The sequence below is a fragment of the Syngnathus leptorhynchus genome, chromosome 1 (assembly GCF_054491065.1).
Source record: "Syngnathus leptorhynchus isolate UIUO chromosome 1, UIUO_Slep, whole genome shotgun sequence".
Classification (NCBI taxonomy): domain Eukaryota; kingdom Metazoa; phylum Chordata; class Actinopteri; order Syngnathiformes; family Syngnathidae; genus Syngnathus; species Syngnathus leptorhynchus.
The window spans coordinates 10,490,764-10,509,880 of NC_141195.1; the positions used below are offsets into that span (position 1 = coordinate 10,490,764).

General features: G+C 41.7%; 1 protein-coding gene across 1 annotated transcript in view; it reads left to right on the forward strand.

Moving 5' to 3' along the window:
- The first annotated feature begins 2,721 nt into the window (after nucleotides 1–2,721).
- Nucleotides 2,722–19,117, forward strand: part of prex1 (phosphatidylinositol-3,4,5-trisphosphate-dependent Rac exchange factor 1) — a 60,685-nt gene continuing 44,289 nt past the window's right edge. The window contains exons 1-3 of the mRNA XM_085915178.1: nucleotides 2,722–3,085; nucleotides 17,452–17,517; nucleotides 17,700–17,822. Coding sequence (XP_085771304.1) covers nucleotides 2,942–3,085; nucleotides 17,452–17,517; nucleotides 17,700–17,822 — 333 coding nt within the window. The 5' untranslated portion in view covers nucleotides 2,722–2,941. The remainder of the gene's footprint in view (nucleotides 3,086–17,451; nucleotides 17,518–17,699; nucleotides 17,823–19,117) is intronic.

A 19,117-nucleotide genomic window follows, 5' to 3' on the forward strand; every position in this document is an offset into this window, starting at 1 on the left:
CTGTCGTGATCAGAATTCAGTGCAAAGATATATACTGCCTCTTAGTTTTAATAAGGAGTTTTAATGAGATAAAGTCCGAGTATTACTAGAGAAAAAATATTTATATAATAACCCTTAACTCCTAATAGTAGGACACAAGTCACAATTGTACAATATTTTTCCTATCTAACAATGGTATGTGATGCGGTGGCCTTCTGAGGATCATAGCAACTTTCCCAAGCAATGAAATGGTGCGTTTGTAACGAGGACGCAAACGCACGCTATTACCCAAAGATGACATGGACGGTCAGAGAGACAGTAACACCTCTAAATGTTGCGTTCACTGTTGGGTGGGAATTTTGGAATTCACTAGTTATAATTCATACTTGTAATAATACCACTTTTATCTGAAGAAATATGACTTAGAACCCTTTATGCATTTCACGCAAGTCCCTAAAAAGAACCACAGCAGTTTGTGTGTCATGCTTTGACGATTAATTTATCGGCTCAAGCATTACAGCGTTATTTCTATACATATCAAAACGTCCGGCTGCATAGATCTAATTTTTTACATTCTAAGTGAAGACAAATGTGCGGTTTTGTCTACACGTTAACTCCCACAATTGTTTTGTGTTCAGTCACTGTAATTTTGGTTCAAGGCCCCTCTCACTGCCTTGACTGTAACAAATGTGATTTTATTTATCACAAACGTGGAACAAGGCGAGTCTATTTTGTTCTGTTTGGAAAGTCTTAATGCACTGAGCACATTCTATGTTTATTTTCTTAATCCCTATTGGTTACCTGAACATTTCGCTGGCACAATTTATTATTATTTTTTTTTTTGTTACCTTTTTTTTGAGCAAGTGTCTATTTGCAAAGAAACCCCTGCTGAAGAAAGAGTTTTATGGCGTGAAAATGTAAATGAAGTGGCGCCATGGACTTTTTAACTTATCTAATTGTGTGTGACTCACTTTTTACTACGGTGCTTTATGCACATGCCTTTTATGGGAAGGAGAAAAATACCCTTTTAAATCTGCTCGGAGGAAAGCCCACAAACAATCGAGACGTCCCAACTTGTATCCTGTTACTTCTTCACTGATTGATCGTATTTAAGGACTTTTACCATGTACAGACACGATGAAGGATGAATTGTAAATATACTATAGCAGAAGGCATTTACAAGTTGTCTGTTGCATTCCTCACTTCAGGTGGGGAGACGGGTTGTGTATGTTTTTGTGTGGGAGGAGTGCCGAATGTAACATGCACCCATTAAAGCTATTATTATTTTCACTGCTGCCATGCTGGTTTTTATATACTCCTTGAAAATAAAGTGAACTTTCAGTTTTACAAAAAGTGTGCGTGTGTGCGCGTGTGCGTGCAAGCGTGCGTGCGCTCGACGAATGTGTAGGCAAAAAAATTGACCTACACATGCAGCACAGTAATAAATATAGTAGATTTGTATGAGGCATACCAAGTGTCATAGCGTATGACAAACATTGGTCATAAGTAGTATTGAATGTAAAATACTATCATTGTGTTATTTTACAATTTTTCTTACTACCTTTCCACCACGTCTAGCCTTAAAATGTGGTCAAAAGTATGTTTTTTAATACATCAAGTTCAAATTTTTGTTTTGAAAAAGTACCTATTGTGATTTTTATATGAAGATTGTTGGCAGGTTTTGAGGCTTCTGGCAGTTACAGTTGTCAGTTGATAAAAGTGAGCGTGAACCAGTAAAAACAAATGGGCGCGGATATTTGTCAACTTGCCAACAGCTACGGGGTTAATTATCCAAAAAGTTGCTGTACTTGATTAGAAACAACTACTGAAACAACATGTATGCAACTCCTATTTTACGGGATAATTTTAGCCGCCTTGTTGTTGTAGACTGTTGCACACCAATATTTAATGTCCTCGCATGCAGGTTTTTTGTTTGTTTATTTGTTATGCAATATTTTGCCGCCACGTGGCGCCATTCTCTCAGATTTGCAAATTGGCATGCAAAACCAATTGTGTGTGAATGCGTGTACGATCTATCGTATCTTTTATACAATTATCCAATTTGGAACGAGCTCAGTACAAAAAAAATAGCTTTTCCAGCGTGGTGTTGAAGTGGTCACCACATGTGTTCCTTAAGTTTTGAGTTATCTGGGCGCCCATTGTAATGCATTTGGAGAAAAACGCAATTTGTCTTTTTTTTTGCACAGTTGATAGCGGGAATGGCAATCGTGACCAAAAATGAATGTGGACATCTCTGTACTTACTGTATATTATAGCCATTAAGTGTGTTCTACATTAGGAAATTCTTCAGTGACTAGTTATGGAAAGTAAGATGTTTAACGTCCATAAAATCCATTAGGGTGATCATTCTTTGCACTTGTTTTAAGTTGGGACCATTGTTGTTTTCGGACATGAAACATGTTAAGCTTTTTTATATTTATGTATCACAGGCATCTTCCAGCGTAAGCCACTTCTCTTATATATATTTTTTTTATTCATTTGATTTTGTTTTTAGTAGCGTGCATCTCAATTGAGTGTTAGTCGCGTTCACACACCCGCGCGTCCTCAGTCTAAATTATGTCCCCGATGTTTTTTTTCATTGCCGTGGGCCCCTGCGTGCGACTTGAGGGTGTCAACACAAGAGGAGAGTGGAGCCCCCCATTACCTCCGCCCGAGAGTGAAGCGGCCCCTCCTCTTCGCCCTCCCCGGGTGCCCGCTCGTCAGCTCTGAGCTGCTTGTGGTTCATACAAGCGGTCTTCTCCTCTCGTGCTGGTCTAAGTTCACGCGTGGTGCGCGGTGCTGCGAGCATCTCCGCCCGGGGGACCTTGTGGTGGATCTTTCAAGATGGACTGAGGGGCCACTGGCCGGCCAAGTGCGGATACCCGACGTGAGAAGACTACTTTTTTTTAAATTTCCAACCTCTTGTTGCGAGGCACCTTTTTGAGGGATAGACTCCCCCACCATGGAAGAGGAAGACGGGCATCTGGAGAACGCGGTCCACGCAGTCAAGGAATCGGACCGTCAGCAGCGACTCAGGCTGTGCGTCCTCAACGAAACGTTGAACACAGAGCGGGATTATGTCCGGACTTTACTCTTCCTTCAATCGGTAAATTCGATTTTACCTCTCACCCTCTTTTGTGTTCCTATTTACTATTCACGTTTCGCTCGATCTCCACGCCAAACTCCGACTACGAATCCTTTGATTTGTACGCGACTTCACTCGCGTAAAACTGTCACGCTAAATGTCGTGTACGTGCATGTCCTAAAAAAGTGAACTAACTTCATTAAATCGGCGCTACCAGTAACACAATGTAATGATGGATTTTATGTTCAGCGTCGCTTGATTTGCGTTGCATCAAGTGGTTTACTCTTAAAATACGAGGAATCTCTCAACAGGGTTTGGCGTGGACATCCACGGCGACAGTTTCTGCTACTCATAACAACTTTTTTTTTCTTCTATTTAACCTGTGCAGTACTTTTTACATGTGCGTAAAACATGACCTTTGCATAGGCTCATTTGACAGCTTCGTGTTACTGAGAAGTCACACATGCCTCTGTGAGTTTATCTCACAGACATCAGCACCTCCCTATTGTGTTTGATTGCTCAGGTTCAAAACAATCAGCGTTGTTGCAAGTAAATTGCTATTCATGAGCAATCAGCACCAAGACACCCACCTTTTCCCTTTCCAGACCAAGATAAGGAACCCATTCCAGCACTTTTTTTTCTACCATTGTATCACTTTTCACAATGAATATGCACTTAGTCTTGCAAATTGTTCCTCACAGACGTCACTGTTGGCTTCCAGCTGAACGTGCATCATTGGTTAACTTCCGAATCGGCAGCTTTTATCGTGTCAATTTCTGCATCTTTTTGTACTTTATCTCCCTGTTTGTAAAAAAAACAACAACAACTTCTAAGGCCAGTCTGTTTTTTATGTGGCTTAGCTCCGTTTTAAATGCAGCCTGTCAGCAGGCACGCTATTGTTTTACGCACATGCCAGTGGTTGTTGTTCAATTTCAACATTGGCAAGTGTTTGTCACTCGCAGTTTCCTCTTTCGCTTCATTTCGGTCACATGCTCGTTTGCACTTCCCCACATTTAAACAGGTCTTTTCATCCCATCCTGTTATAGCGTGCTATGCTGTTCGGCCGTTATGAAACGCCAGGAGAACACTGCACCACTGTGATGTGCATTCATCCTGATTATACACTCACAGTATTTATTAAAAAAAAAAAGAAAAAAAGCTCATCTCTATGGCGCCGCCACGTAACGGGCGGTCAGTGCTTATCTTGCGTTGCAAGATGGTTTGGGCAGCAGCAGCGGGTCTTGCTCCGTCCCCCTCCCCTTAGCAAACCCCCTTCCGGGAGCAGTGATAATGGCGCAGCCTCAAAGATTTATCAGAGATGTCAGTGGACATGTGAAAGCTGGCATCTCCCCATTAAAGTGGACTATGGTCAATTTGGGCAGATTCTGTTCATCTTGTCTGGCCCTCATTTTTTGATGGATCAATCTGCATTTGTTAACAATGAGTCAATATTCTTTCAGGTTAATACAATATAGAGGTGTCAAAATGAACCGATTAAACCGAAAAATCGATGAGTTAATTGCGATAATTGAGGAATCGTCCCGACATTTTCTAAATTGAGACATTTGTTTAAAATGCTCAAATCTTTCGATGTCAGGCTCTCAAAAGTGATGATTTTCTGATTTTTCTACTCGTTGGTGAAAATGGTTTATCTTTTGTCAAAATAAGACATTTGCAAACATCTGCTTTTATTTTGGAAACAGTGACCATCAATCACGTGTCAATCATTGATCTTATAGTGTTCTCATATGTTCCAACTGTTGCAGTCAATGCATCATGATTGTCATGTTTTTTTAGGAAACATTTTAAAATGAAAAACTGACCCGCTCCAACAGAACCATTCCAGTAGTCAGTCTCATGAAAGGAAATCACAATCTTCGTAATCCAGGCAGCACACTGCAGTGTCTCGAGCTCAACCTTTTAAGAACCAGCCAACGTCAGAGTGCCAAAATGTGGTATGGATGAGTTTGGCACCCATCATAACTTAATATGAAACACATTCACATCAGATTCAGTTCTCTGTACATCATAGTGTTGAAGCCCAGACGATTGGCTTGGCCATGGAGAACATGTCGCACTTTACCCCCCCCCCCCCCCAGAAAAAAAGTCTTTCACCCGGAGCCCTCCTCTTCTGCTAATCCTTCACTTGCTTTCCGTCCAGACCCCAGCTGAGCCTGCCTTCTTACCTCAGTGGGAGCAGAGGCTTTGTAACCACTTAGCTCACAGGGGTGTTGATAAGGGGGGTAGAGGAGTGAGGTGGGGGGGTTCCGGCCGTGGGATCTCGGGACATATGGTTTAAGTAAAGATAGAGTAATTCAAGGTTCTCCCTTCTCTCCCCGTCTGTCCCTTTACAAACCTTGTTCTGTCTAATCAATAGCTATCACAACACAAAGAACTACAGTTGGGCTATCAAATACGCTGTTACGAGGCAAAAAAGGTATTTGTGTTGGGGTGCCTTTAGAGTCAAGAGGCTAAATACATTTCAAGTAATGAGACATGGTTATTATTGGAAAACCTTTGGCAGCATTATTCCGATGAGTTGAATAAAGACAAGAGTTCACAACATTAAGAAAAACAAGTGTTCGGTCAAGGACATTTTATTTTGGGGTTTGAGGTCCGCTCGATGCCATTGATGAGAGACCTGCTGGAGATTTCTGCTTTCTCACATTCTCATTGGAGCTTTTCAAGCAAGCCTTGCAAATATTGAACATCACCTCTTGCACTAATTAACACTGATTTATTTTTAACCTCCTTTTCTACACTTCCCGGAACGTCCGCCAGGTCTATAGTTGAACAAAAAAGCCTCAGTAGGTGGCGCTGATGAACTCATTTTGTGGGGGTTGGGAGTGTGAAAAGAAGGATTACAGGATTGGTTTTGTGTTTGTTTTTTCACGTGTTATCATTGCACATCTGAATTTTCTACTCCAGTGAAAGCCGCTTTGTAAATAAGCCAGAATCAATTGCCGTGGCAGCTATCTTTTGGGCAACAAATTCCCTTGTTAGTATCTGATCACTCCCGACTGCTGTAGATTAGTGGAGATTTTTTATGGAGCAGCTTTGCGTTGAATCTTGTACAGTACTAAAATGTAGGCCATCCATGGCTTGTGTTCCTCTGTTTCACTCTTGGTGAGGGGATTTCCCTATAGAAGCATAACAATGCCGTTTGCTGCCGTAAAAGGCTGCAGGGTCGTTTTTGGGACATCCGGCCTCTTTTGTGACTTGTTTCCAGCCAAGAGGAAACTACCGTAGGACGAAGACTGACTCTTTTATAGTCACATTTCACAATTTGATAGTCATTCCACAGTAGTTGCTCTCTGCAAATCAATTAGTTATGGGAGTTTGGTGCCTTGCTCAAAGTGAGCACTCACTATGCTAGTTGAGGGACCCCATTGAAGGGCCCACTGCTCATAAACTGACCATGTAAATGTTGGAAACAGACGACATGCTGAAATGTTCAGTCTTGGCATGTGGCAAGTACACCTAAGCCAGTGGAACACGGTGCTAGAGTAGTGTTTTGCCAATTACTGGCCTGGCATGCATGTTTTGTTTTCTTTTTCTGGACCGTCAATAGTGAGCAATGTTGGGAAAGAGGTGATGGTCATGCCAGTGTCTCTTCTTTGACGCCTGCTCTCAGGAGCCAAAGAATAAGCGACTATTGTTGATGCTTAAACCATTGCAAGTGAGTTTTCTTGGCGGACACTGAGCCCCCCCCCCCCCTCCCCTCAGGGGTGACGAAGTTTTCCGCCTTATCTCTAACGCCTGTTCACGATAGACAACGGTTGTGGCCTCCTTTGAGGGTTCATCATTACTACTTTGGGATTATTGGAAGGATCTGAAAATCCCGTCCTTCCTTTAGGCTGTGCACACGAGATTGTAGAAAGATGAGATGCTACGTGTTGTTCTGGGTTGTGAGCGTGTTTCTCTGCAGTGTTTTGTTGTAGTTGCAAGCAAAGAGGATGAAACACACTCACGCGTGCTCATACACAACAACATTGCGGCTGCAGAGAAGCCGTCATGCGGCAAGCCGTCTCGACTTCCGTTACAATCTTCAACATGTGTCAATTTCTTTTTGTTTTCTCTGCTCTCGGTCATTTCATCCCTACTCTCTGCAGTGGCACACACAAGCATCAAGTTTCTCTAAAGGAGGGTGGTATAAATAGCGGAGCTCTCTTTTTGGCCTCCAACGCCGGTGGTTTCAGTTCAATGTAACCTCAGTCGAACTGAAGTCATAGCAGGGCACACGTCGTGTTTTGGAAGTTTTTTTTAGTTTTTTTTAACAGCAGGTAGAACAGTTACGATGGAGGCCTTCTGAGGTTTTGAGAGACTTTATTATTATAACCCGGCTTTAAACAGGCCATTTAGTCTCCACAGGCAGCGCGTCACTCCCATTTTAATCGAGCCATCAAATGTTGGTAGTAGCTGATGAAGCTCTGGTGAAGCAGAGGGAAGAGAGTTAAACTATTTGGTTCGATTGTTTTTGCCTGCGGGTTAAGCAGAAACAAGCTAGCAAAGATGCACATTTCTTTCTTAGAGTCGTTGAATGTAATTTATGATGAATAAATAGCACTTTGGTGGTGGTCTTGGTAGCAAAATATCTTGAGCCCATATGTTTCATCTACTGCAGAAAAAGTGGTTTTGGAAAACGGACATTGAAAAATGATGTGATGTCAGGTAAATGATGTGAATGTTATCTTCTGTCCCGCCCGGGTGTAAAGGACGTCTGACAAGTTGGCGCTATACCCCAGTCCATTAGGCCCGCAGCATACAAGATTGAACTGGACAATTGTGAACAAGTAACAGTCAGCGACTCAAACTCACACTCACACCTGGCACACTTACCAATTTGCTGCAACGGACAAACTTGTTCTTATTGGAAACCAAACATTTTGGTGAGGGGGCCCATTTCGGTTTGATCTCATTTTGTAAACTAATTTTTTGTGGTTTTTTTTTTGTGTGAAACATTCGGTTGGTAGATTGGTCATTTGAATTCTAGCACGGTCGGCCACTTTGTTCCAGGACCCCGTACAGTTTACTCAACTTGGTGTACCTTAGGGCAGGCACTTGAAGACTAGCGGTTTGCTCTCTGGCATATTTTTCCACAGCATTGTCACCGTAGTGAAAAATGAAGGTGAATGGCAGTTGCCTTTTTTTTTTTTTGTCACGTGTGGTAACGTGTTAGTAAGCCACGTTCTTCCAGGCACAAGACCGCGGCAGGAATTTAAGGAATTAAAAGTTAACAAGTCTAAACCACTATAATACCCAGAGGCATGATGTCAAACGCCCCACCCTGAGCTCACCGCACCTCCTCCTATCAAGAGCTGCTGCTGCTACTGTGTGGTAATATTTGAAGCGGGGGGTGTCACATGGAATCATAAAAATGTATTTTCTGCATATTAAAAGGTCAGTTAGGGGTTCTTCAACCAATCCGTTAACAGTACCTGTCACATCTTGTCATAGTGTTGTATGTACAGTCATCCCTCCTACTTCGCGGCTTCAACTATCGCGGCTTCGCTGTATCGCGGGTTTTCAAAAATAAATTAATAATTTTATCGCAGAAATTTCATCATTTCACGAGGTTTCGCGGCCACTTGAGTTTCTTCATTTTCCTTTAATAATGATAGCTTATGTTTAAAAGTCGTTTTCTTGTTTTGAAATGAATAAATTAAAGAGTCAGTACAGTATACTTTATCGTCACATGTGACTTCAGGGTGTTCTCTCTGTTGTATATTTAGATGTTGTATATTTTGGACTAACTCATGTTCCGTAGTGGGAAAACCCCGGATGTGGGAGGGGGAGCTTCGGGGACGTTCAGTGTTGTAATGTACGGCCAGTGAACTGACTGTGATGAAAGGAATAAAGCAGTATCCATCACGTCGTTGTCCGAACCATGCTTGCTACATCAGAACCTGGAAAATAGTAAAGATATAACACTCTCCACCGGCGGTGGCCTTCATCTGGACATAGCAATACACTGTTAGTCTCGTCGCTAAGGCATGAATGCGGAGCGCACAGTCCATTGATATGAAAGTCCCCTAGCAGCGAGCTGGTTGATGTCAGCGATAAAAATAGAATATCTTCCAAGAATAGCTCAAAAAAATCTAGTTTCTATTTCGCGGAAATTCCCATTTCGCGGGTGGGTCTGGAACGTAACCCCCGCGAAGTAGGAGGGATTACTGTATTTTTTTTCAAGTGCAGTGTACGGTACATTTATTCATGCTTGGTAATGTTAGCACTGAGGCTTGCAGGGTCTTCACCAACTTAGGTAGCAGCCTTAAAATGTCTCTCGGATTTCTCAAGTACAACCAGATGTGTGCCTTCTCCGTTGGGTCAAAGGTCTTTTGCCCAAACGATAAATGGTGAACAGATTTCTGAAACTTTCAAAACCTGTCTAAGATTACCAAACGGTTGAATTCTTTGTTTAATCAGGGAAGGTCAGACCAAAAGTCACAGCCGTGCAAGCCAATAGATCACGTGACATGCTAAAGAAAGCCACCACGTCTTAAATAAAAATAAATAAATAAATGAATTCAAAGAAAAACAAATTGCAATCGTGGCAGTTAGGGGAGCTGTCATCATTGAATCATTTTAGAACCAATTATCCTATTAGCCCTTCCATTAAATAACACTTGATGGTATCTTAAGTTTGATGCAAACTCATATTTCTATTCTATAATTGCAGATTTTTGAGTTACCGATATATTCTGCTTTTGAGTGTTATTGTCAGATTGTCCGATTGGGAAAATATCTTTCTTTCTATTTTTTTCGCCTTGTGTGCTTCGATAAATGATGACTCCACTCCGTGCCATAATGGTTATTGACAGCTTCTTGGAGTGTGGATGCTGAAGAGCCTTTTGCATTTCCTCAGTGTGATGACATTTTCATCAGTCAATATTACAGCATTAAGGGCTTTAGTCATCACAGATTTTAGTGATGATTCGGTTCTTGGCTGCTGACCAGAAGCATTGTCCGAAAGGGTGATTCAGATGAAGAAATGTGGATTTCTTTGTTTTTATCGTGGGTGGCTTTATATTGACATTCCAAATGAGCTACATGTATTCTTCTCCAGAATGCATTCAGAAATTAGAACAAACAGTAGTCAGGGAGTGGCTGCTCCCACATGTGAAGATGAGACTGAATATAGGTCAGTTTGTGGATTCTGGGCTTGGAAAAAAAAAAAAAAAATTTATATATATATATAAATATATATATATAAATATATATTTTATATATTTCCATACAATCCACCGGTGTGCTCTTTCTCATACCATTCTTTTTAGTTTGTCATAATGATGCTAATGGATCATCTATGCCTAGAGATACCCATTTACCTATTGAGTTGTTTCTATGGCATTAGAACCCCCATCACTAAAAAGGCCTGCTCTGCCACAAACACGGAGGACGTGCTTTATCCAACAGATTATATTTTAACCTCGAAAACCAAAACACAATCCGTTATTTATTTGTATTCCCCCATAGGTCCATTGCAGGTGAAAACATGGTGACTCGCACTACATCACACACACACACACACACACACACACACACACACACACACACACACACACACACACACACACACACACACACACACACACACACACACACACACCAATGTCCAGATGGCCTCCTCAATCTAGTCTGTGATATGTTATCATCACATGTCATCCACTTCTGGTAAAAATCCCTGGGGAAAGGAGGAACCCGAGTGTCAGGACTGTAACAAATGACGCACCCAATTACTTAAGTGAACATTAACTGGATGAACAATCGGTAATAAAGTCCGATAGAGTCACTGAGATGAACATCGGTTGCCACTTCAAGTCAAGACGTGGTTACATAGTTATCATCGTGCCAATCATCCGCCGTTCATGAATGTGCACAGGAAAGCTTTGCTCCGTTGCTATTTCTTTCCCTTGTGAGCTACTGAAAGAACCCTGAAGTTTAAAGTGCTTCAAAGTGAAAGTGAATAAGGGGCGAGGGTAGTAACTGGACAGCATTCAAAGAAGACTTCTTTGTTTTTTAGCGACTGGATGTGCCAAAACAGCTTTCTCTTGGAAAACAGCGAGGGATTGGTCGGAGCGTTGTGGGAGTTTTCTGGGCGTGTGAGAGGCGAGCTGTGAATTAAGGCCTCAGGGAAAAAGAAGTCTACTGAGGTTCGCTAGAGTCCTTCATTGTGCCAGCGCCACGGGCCATTCTCAAACTCTGCAGCACTTTGCCCTCTCAAGAGGGAATTTCTACATTTATTTATTCAATTTCATGCCATGTCGACCCCAAAATGGCCCCAAGGCCTCTCCAAAACTGCCCTGCGCCCCTCCTCTTTGTGGCTGGCTACCCCATTAATGGATGCATTCTTTTACAGCTTGCTGTTTTCTGGTGGATGGAATGGGCTTTTTTTAGCCTGGTGACCAGACAACTTGCATTTAAAACTCCTTAATATGTATGCGGTTGGCTTGCACCCTTCTCCCTGTAGGCGTGACAACTAATAGCATTTAAAAGGGATTCAGATAGCAAAGTGCTTGACCACTACATTAATTCAAATTGAAAAGAACAAGTTTTCACAAAGCCCCGATCAGTTGATTGCCTAGCAGGCTGTCCATACCGTCTTTGCATACACGATGCATTATTTTGCTAAACAAAGTTGGACAAGATGTTATAAAAGAAGAAAACAGATCATCTTCTCAAAGCAGCTGAATGCTTTGCTCAATGATATCTTGATATAATTTTGTACTGACAACGATATAGGTTGATTGAAGCATTCCCTGTACGGTGTAGTACATTTGGATACAACGATAACCAAATGTTTAACTTCAAATGGATGAATAGATCGCTCGTTGACTGTCCTGAGGCTGACATGGCAGACGTGATGGCAGCAGGCTTCTTTACTCACCACCCACTGGAGCGAACACAAGGCCACACCAGCATATGGTCCATCTGGCTCTTCACACCTTCCTGTCTGGCTCTTTGTTGCTGCCGATTAACAGCAGCAGTTAGCGGACCCTCCAACACGTATCTGGCCCTTTGACTGAAGGTCAATCCATCCATGCTGGATGGATTGGACATGACACCAAGCACAGTTGGCTGTGATAAAGAGTGTTTGCAATGTGTGTCAGGTGGCGATGATGATGGATACTGGCTCAAATCTAGATGTTAAGTCAGATGAATGACCTCTAAGGTTGAAAAGAGTCAGTTGCAGGATAGTAGTTGACCTCTAATTTGTTTTTGTTACGGAACATTTTCGCCCGTATGACGAATGGAGAAGGTGCCATTGTCTCTTTTTGAAAACACGACCAAACTAAAATGTTAGGATTATCCCATTAATTGATAGAATAATGGATCTAATTGGTTCTAAACATATTCCGTAATGACATCCCTACAGTACATAAAAACTGAAAGTCTGTGTTAGGAATTCGGGATTGTGAATTAGTCCAGGAAGAAAATGTTAAATGTTGTGCTGTATGTAAATCCCAGAGAGGATCCCAATTCCTTATTTTTGTCTTAAACTGTGAAAGAGTGTGAAAGCTTGAAATAACTGCTGGATGGATTACTTTGGTCAGGCTGAATGTCACAAATGGAGCGCCACATAAACGTTCACACTTGACTTGAGATTCAGTGGCATTAGTAGTTAAACACGTCCTTCCTTTTTTCACAAAGGCCACACTTCCTGCCCTGAAACAACATCTGCTGCAAGAAGCACTGCCTCCTTGTGCAGACTGTTTATTTTCCTGCCCCGACTCCTTGTGCCACTTACCTATCTGCTTGAGTAGAATGATTATTTGTATGGGTCTGAAAAAGCGCTTGTTTTGTTCTCCTTCCCCTTCTTCCTGTTTGTGGGCCACACGGAAACACACACGCAGAGGTGTGCCTATGCACTTGTGCTGCACTTTGTTTTCCTTTAGAGTTCTTTTGCATCTCTTTTGTACTTCTTTTGTGTTGCATTAGAAACAGTATGATGGAATGCAAGGCGCATTATCGTTATTATAGAGACAGAATTTCACACATTGTGCACATGTACCTCATGTTGTATCCTGCCGCAATAAAGTGGACGGTGACACAGCAGCGGTCAGTTTCACAATTTGTGTTCACGTCTGTTCACGAGAGGTAGATACAACATGAAGCTATGATGACAAGGGGTATGCTCAAAACGAGTGACATACTTCTGTAAATGCACGCGATGCTTCTCATCAACAAGTGCTTGCTTTTTTTTCGTGATATCTCTACATGATCATCGTATGACCGCAGTAGTTAGTCTTTTAAGTTTGAGAATACTTTTGCTCAACTGTTTCTAGTTCAGAGGAAATGGTGCAGGGTGAGAATTCTAGCAAAAAAAAAAGTTACTGCTTGTCATACAAAATGTACAAGCACCACATAAATGATGAAGTGATAAGCATGAAAATGTGATCGCAATTTGCACAGCTTCCCCTTTACTGGTAAAATGTTGAATTATTCTTTCGTTACCTTTGGTTTCAGTACCAGTTCTTTAAAAATGGCCATTTAAAATCATTGCAACATCGACCTTTTTAGTGCCATTTTGCAAAGTTTTTTTCATTTTGGTTGATATTTTATTGCATGAACAATTCCCGTTTTGAGTTATTTGGGGACATAAGTGTTTTAAATGTAGCCCACTTGTACCCTGGCGGGCTTATAGTATGCTTGTTATTTAACTCCGATGGGATTGCATCACCATTAGTTTACTTTTACAGCCTGCCGCCCTTTTGGCAGGAGGCCGTCATGTGTAACGTCTCTCTTGAGTCCTTGCTGGCAGTTCACAAGATGAATTTGTGTCCCATCTGAGCTGCTATTGTTAACACACTGATGGATGTCACTACTTTTTTCACTGGCGTTCGTAATCCGCAAGCAGTCAAATGCGTAAAATGCTACAATAGGAGCCTAGCCAAGAACCATTTTTGATCATATTAAACTGTCATCCCCATCAAAAATTACAGTTATTGTCAGTTCATTTCGCAGGTTAATTCTCCAAATATCCAAAATACCCTGTTAGAAAGTGCATTTTTGTTTTTAAGCAATTCCTCAAATAATACTGCCTGGAGCCTAAAAAAAAAAAAATAAGAGTATCCATTCGGGACTAATCCACAAGTAGCCTTTGTGATTTAGAGAATTTATGAATACTATTACAAGCCCTCAACAACAGGTAAGTGTATTTTTTAACACAACTCTCCTGCTATAATTTCAGTTTTATGAAAAGCTCATTTAAATGGATTGTAGTTTCAAAATTGCAAGTTAATATGATTTGAATCAGATTGATACTTTGTGATAATTATTGATGAATCGACTGAATTGTTGCCTCTGTCTTGAATGTGGAATGTGCACATTCACTCTACTTCTGGTTCTGTTGATTCAATGTCACTCAGTGTGAGGTCTAAGAAAAAAAATAAACAAGTGCCACATCCATACACACACACATACACACACCTACGGGCTTATAACGTTGAGAGAATGTAAGCAATGCTGACTTGATCTTAAATTGTCCCCATAGTATTCATCCTTTGAAATACGGAAACATCTAAGCAAACTAGAACTGCGGTGCTTTTGCATACCCATCGACTGAAGATGAGACCTTAATTGTCTTTTCCAATGGGAAGAGCGTCCTGTAGCACACCACAGTTATCTGATGTCCGAAAAAAGCACAAAGGTCATCAGAGATGGCGATAAGAGAGAGTAAACAAGGACCATCGGCTGCATCCTTTTGTATCTCAGTATGCCGATCAAGAAGTAATGAGCTCAACAACTGCGTCCAGAAAGGAGAATCGAGTTACAGTGTTTGCTTTGCATGACTCCAGGAGCAAGCAGCCCGCAGAAGGGATAGCATTTTCAATATTCATCTCATTGTCATAATGTCCAGTACACAAAGTGCTTGGCGGTATTGTGTTCTTGGAGCAAATGATGTGAAACTTGTGTTGATGGTTGTCATATGTCCCCCCCTACAAAATGCAGCTTTCATTGCCATTCCTGAGTTCCCGTATACAAAACGTGCAGTATTTCTGTTGTTGTGAGTTTATGGCAATACCTCATTGGTGCTTCAACTTAAGAGGTACCTAATTCTTCGACCCACAGTTGTATCTCAAAGCAAATTAAACAAATCCGCTCGCCTCCACTGGCGTCACTTCAAACACATCCCTCACGCAAGGAATGTATTTCCACTTATTTTTTTTTTTTTTTGACGCTCCAGTCCACTTGGATTGGTGCCAAGTGGGGCAGTGATCTGTCAAAATCTGCTGATCGACATACTGTAACCTACACCACCAACAGCATGTTTGACATATTTAGATTTGTTCAGTCCTGGCAATGGTCTGTATATTCTATTGAGGGGTCATGTTGTTTTTTGGCCTATTTTCGATTGCCATCGTACTCTCAAATTATTTCAATCAAGATGATCAAAGTATTGATTTCTGACACGTCACTTGGCAAATGTTCAATACGTGCACACCCTGCTCTTTTTACTGATGTCAGAGTCTGAGACAGAATTTGTGGCTGGAGAAAGCCAGAATCCTCTCTCCAAACAAACCTGTGTGCTTTGTAATGGAACACTGACAACAGCCAACACAATCCTGGGTGAGGATGGCCAATAGATGGAGAATTCGACTGAAAGGGACTCTTTGTTGCTCTGGCCCACCGTCCTCCCGACTAAAACCCATCGTGTCACCACATCTGTGTCGCACATTTTTTTGTAGGATATTTCTAGTTTTTAAACTCACTTTATCTTGTAGCATTATCACTCCCCCTATTTTACTTGTTCATCTTTTGTCGTGCTAAAGATAATCACCGTCAGCCACTGGGCACTCTCTCACTTGATTGAACCCTTCAGTGTGGACTTGTGACAAATTGCCATATGGGGGAAAAAATAATTAGTGCACGCCTCAAGTAGTGGAAGTTTCACTCCAAAATAACAGCCAGTAACCCAACTACAGTTTCTCTGTTTTTAATTAGAGAGGTGGCACCTCACTGTCTTTGCATTTTATTCTGGTCTCCTCAGAAATGATCATTTCTTCAACCTTGTGAGCAAATGTGTGATTATAAGTGTTAGCCTTCTTTTTTTTCCAAGGGGGTGCTACTGTAAGTAACACTTGGTGTTGACTTGGAGTTTATTTTTATAGCACATAAAGTGTTTTATTGGATCTGACTTGAACTTGAAGCTGCAGTATGTTGTAATTTCAATTTGAATTTTTATTTACCTTACATAGCAGCAAGTACATTCACACTTCAAAACAGCTACATGGGCACTGGCAAGGATTTTTTTGTAGTACCTTAATTCTAGTGGTTTTACTCTCTTCTGCAGTCGGACAGCGGCGCTAGGTGTGGAGATTTCACAAGACTCCGAGTCTCCGTCTCCGCTCTTTGCGTAACCGTTTGCTAAATTCAATGCCGTCACAACAGAATTGCAAGGCCAGGCTCTGGCCCTTAGCAACACTCATAAAGTGCAACACCATTCATTACATCGACAGGAAGATGTGGTTTTGGAAAGTCTCCACTTTATCCTTCTTATTTTTGAGCCGATGGTTGTCTGGAGCGTAGGTCGAAAGTCAGACGGATGGATTTTAGATTGTCAGATAAGGCATAATGGCCAGAAGAATGGGGAAGCGATGGCAGAAGAAAGATTCACATCCCTCTTTTTTTTACTGGCTTAGTTCTCAAGTTGCACGATGGCACAACCTCACGTCGAGTGATTCTGTTTCGGTCGTAATATTCAAAGCAGAGCGCCACAGTGAAATGGTCATCTTGGTTCCTGTGTCAGGTGCATTAACTCACCGTATCAAATATGTGTAACTAACAAAAAGCAGTACTGCTATGTAATATGTTGCAATAAAGTTTTGCTTCAGATCCAGGGTTTGGATCAAAGCGCTAAATACTGATCCGGTTGTGTTTCCATGGCAGGACGGCAATAAACATGACATCATAGTGGCGCGACACTGTGTATCCCACCAACGAATTAAACACAGAAGTGGTGCATAAGACGGCACAGTTCAGTCTTCAGTTGGACAGAAGAGAAAATATTCTCCCCACTGCGGCCAACAGCCACACACTGAGAAGGAAATACAGAAGACTCTTGTTCCCTAACCCTTTTTATTTATTAGTGTCTTGCTTTGACTAGTGCTGGATCAAATTGCAACCCCCTCCCCCTCCTGTTACTGTTTGTTAACCAATTATTGTTGTATATTTAGTGTTGAGTGATTAAAAACACAATGTCACACAAGAGGGATTGCTGTACTCGCCAACCTAATTCCAGTTACTTGTTTGATCATTGTTTTCCAAAGTAAAAGCAGATGTTTACCAATGTCTTATTTTGCTGAAACAAAGACACTCAGGAGTCAGAGAATGATGAGGTTTTGTCCAACATACTTAACATATTGTATTTTTCTTTCCCTTTCCAGGCATTTTTGCACAGAATCAGACAAACTGCAGATGACCAGCAATGTCTCTCACCTGAACATGTCAAGGTAAGACTGACTTTTTTTTTTCTCAAACAACAATCTGGATTTCCTTCCACACTGAATTGATTTTTTCTGTTTTACCCTTCTACCCTTCATCCTGATCCATCTGTCGGTCACTTCCTTCCTCACTCCTTTCCTTTTCCTCTATCTCTCTATCCCCTCCCTTTAAATCATCCCACTGTTTATAGATTCTGTTTTCCAACATTGAGGACATCCTGGAATTGCACAAAGAGGTGTTGTCCTCTGTGGAGGCCATCCTGCAGCCTGAACCCCAGCCCCATCATGCACTGGGACATGTGTTTCTCCAGTTTGTAAGTCCAACAGAACACAAACAGCAACTACATGGGCATGCAAAACATGCACACTTCTAACCACAGATGTATGGAAAATAGCCCAAATTCTAACTTTGCCTCTAGCACCCTCACTCCCTTATTCGCTGAGACATACGCGCCACCCGCCTCTCCTCCCTCCCCACATCTTTATTTATAGCGCTTTAATATAGCACTGTTCGATTTGTGTCATCAACCTTTGAGACTACTTATAATACGTTTGGAGCGTCTCCTCGGCTCTTGGTAAACATTCCACCCATCCATCCTGCTGCCTCCACCCCACCCAGCACTTCCACCGCTACCACCGCTCCCCTCTGTTTGAACTCGTATGGCCTCTGGGGACAAACAAAGAAGAGTCTGTGTCCTGTGAGGAAGAGCTGCTGTGTCAGTCGGCGAGGGTACAATGCCTTTCTGCTGGTCGATCGCACTCCATCTCCTGCTCGTGCTGCCTCACTTTGTCTTGCTTTAACCAACTATTTTCAAGTCAACTTTCACTGAGGCCTTTGAGTGTTACAGCTGGGTACTGTGCCGCAGTGATGCTGGAACTTTAAACCACATCTTTAAACAATCCTACTCCACCGCATTTTGGGTGATTAATTAATCAAAGAAGCTAAAAGCAAAACGTCGTTAAATTCTCATTGACATCACAATGCACAATATTTTTGTCCAAGCACATTTTACTTCACCCTCACTCAATAGGAAGTGTGAAGTGTTGTGAATTTTTTTTTCTTTTTGACATTTTGGTCCTGCAATGTTATCGCTCAGCTTTTACATCTGTTTTGGTAATAATAATGACAAACCTATCTATAGTCATACATATGTCTCAAACAACTCTGTAATTGCATGCTGCATGAAATGACTTGTGTCTGTTGATGACGCCTTCAATTGGCTCATCAGATGAGACCTTCACACATGTGCCCGAGACGTCAATGCCGTTCCGTCTGTCAGGGTGGAAAATTGATTACGGGAGTCTTTTTCCATTACTGCGTGGTCAGACTGGGCCACAGAAAGGTCAGACTATGTAGGTGCAAGCAGGAGGTGCTTGGATTTGGAACTGAAACTTAACTGAAAAACAACTGAATATGATGGGAAAGAAGATGGTTGACTGAAGGCAGTATTTACTGAAACGTTTTCTTTTTAGCGACAATGAGTCAAAACAGTAAATCAAAACCATGAAATGTCACTATTCATTGAGTAATTAATTGCATAAAATAGTCAGTTTCCAATGTAACATTCCACCATGTCTACAAAAACATTTGCAGACGTTCCTTTAATTC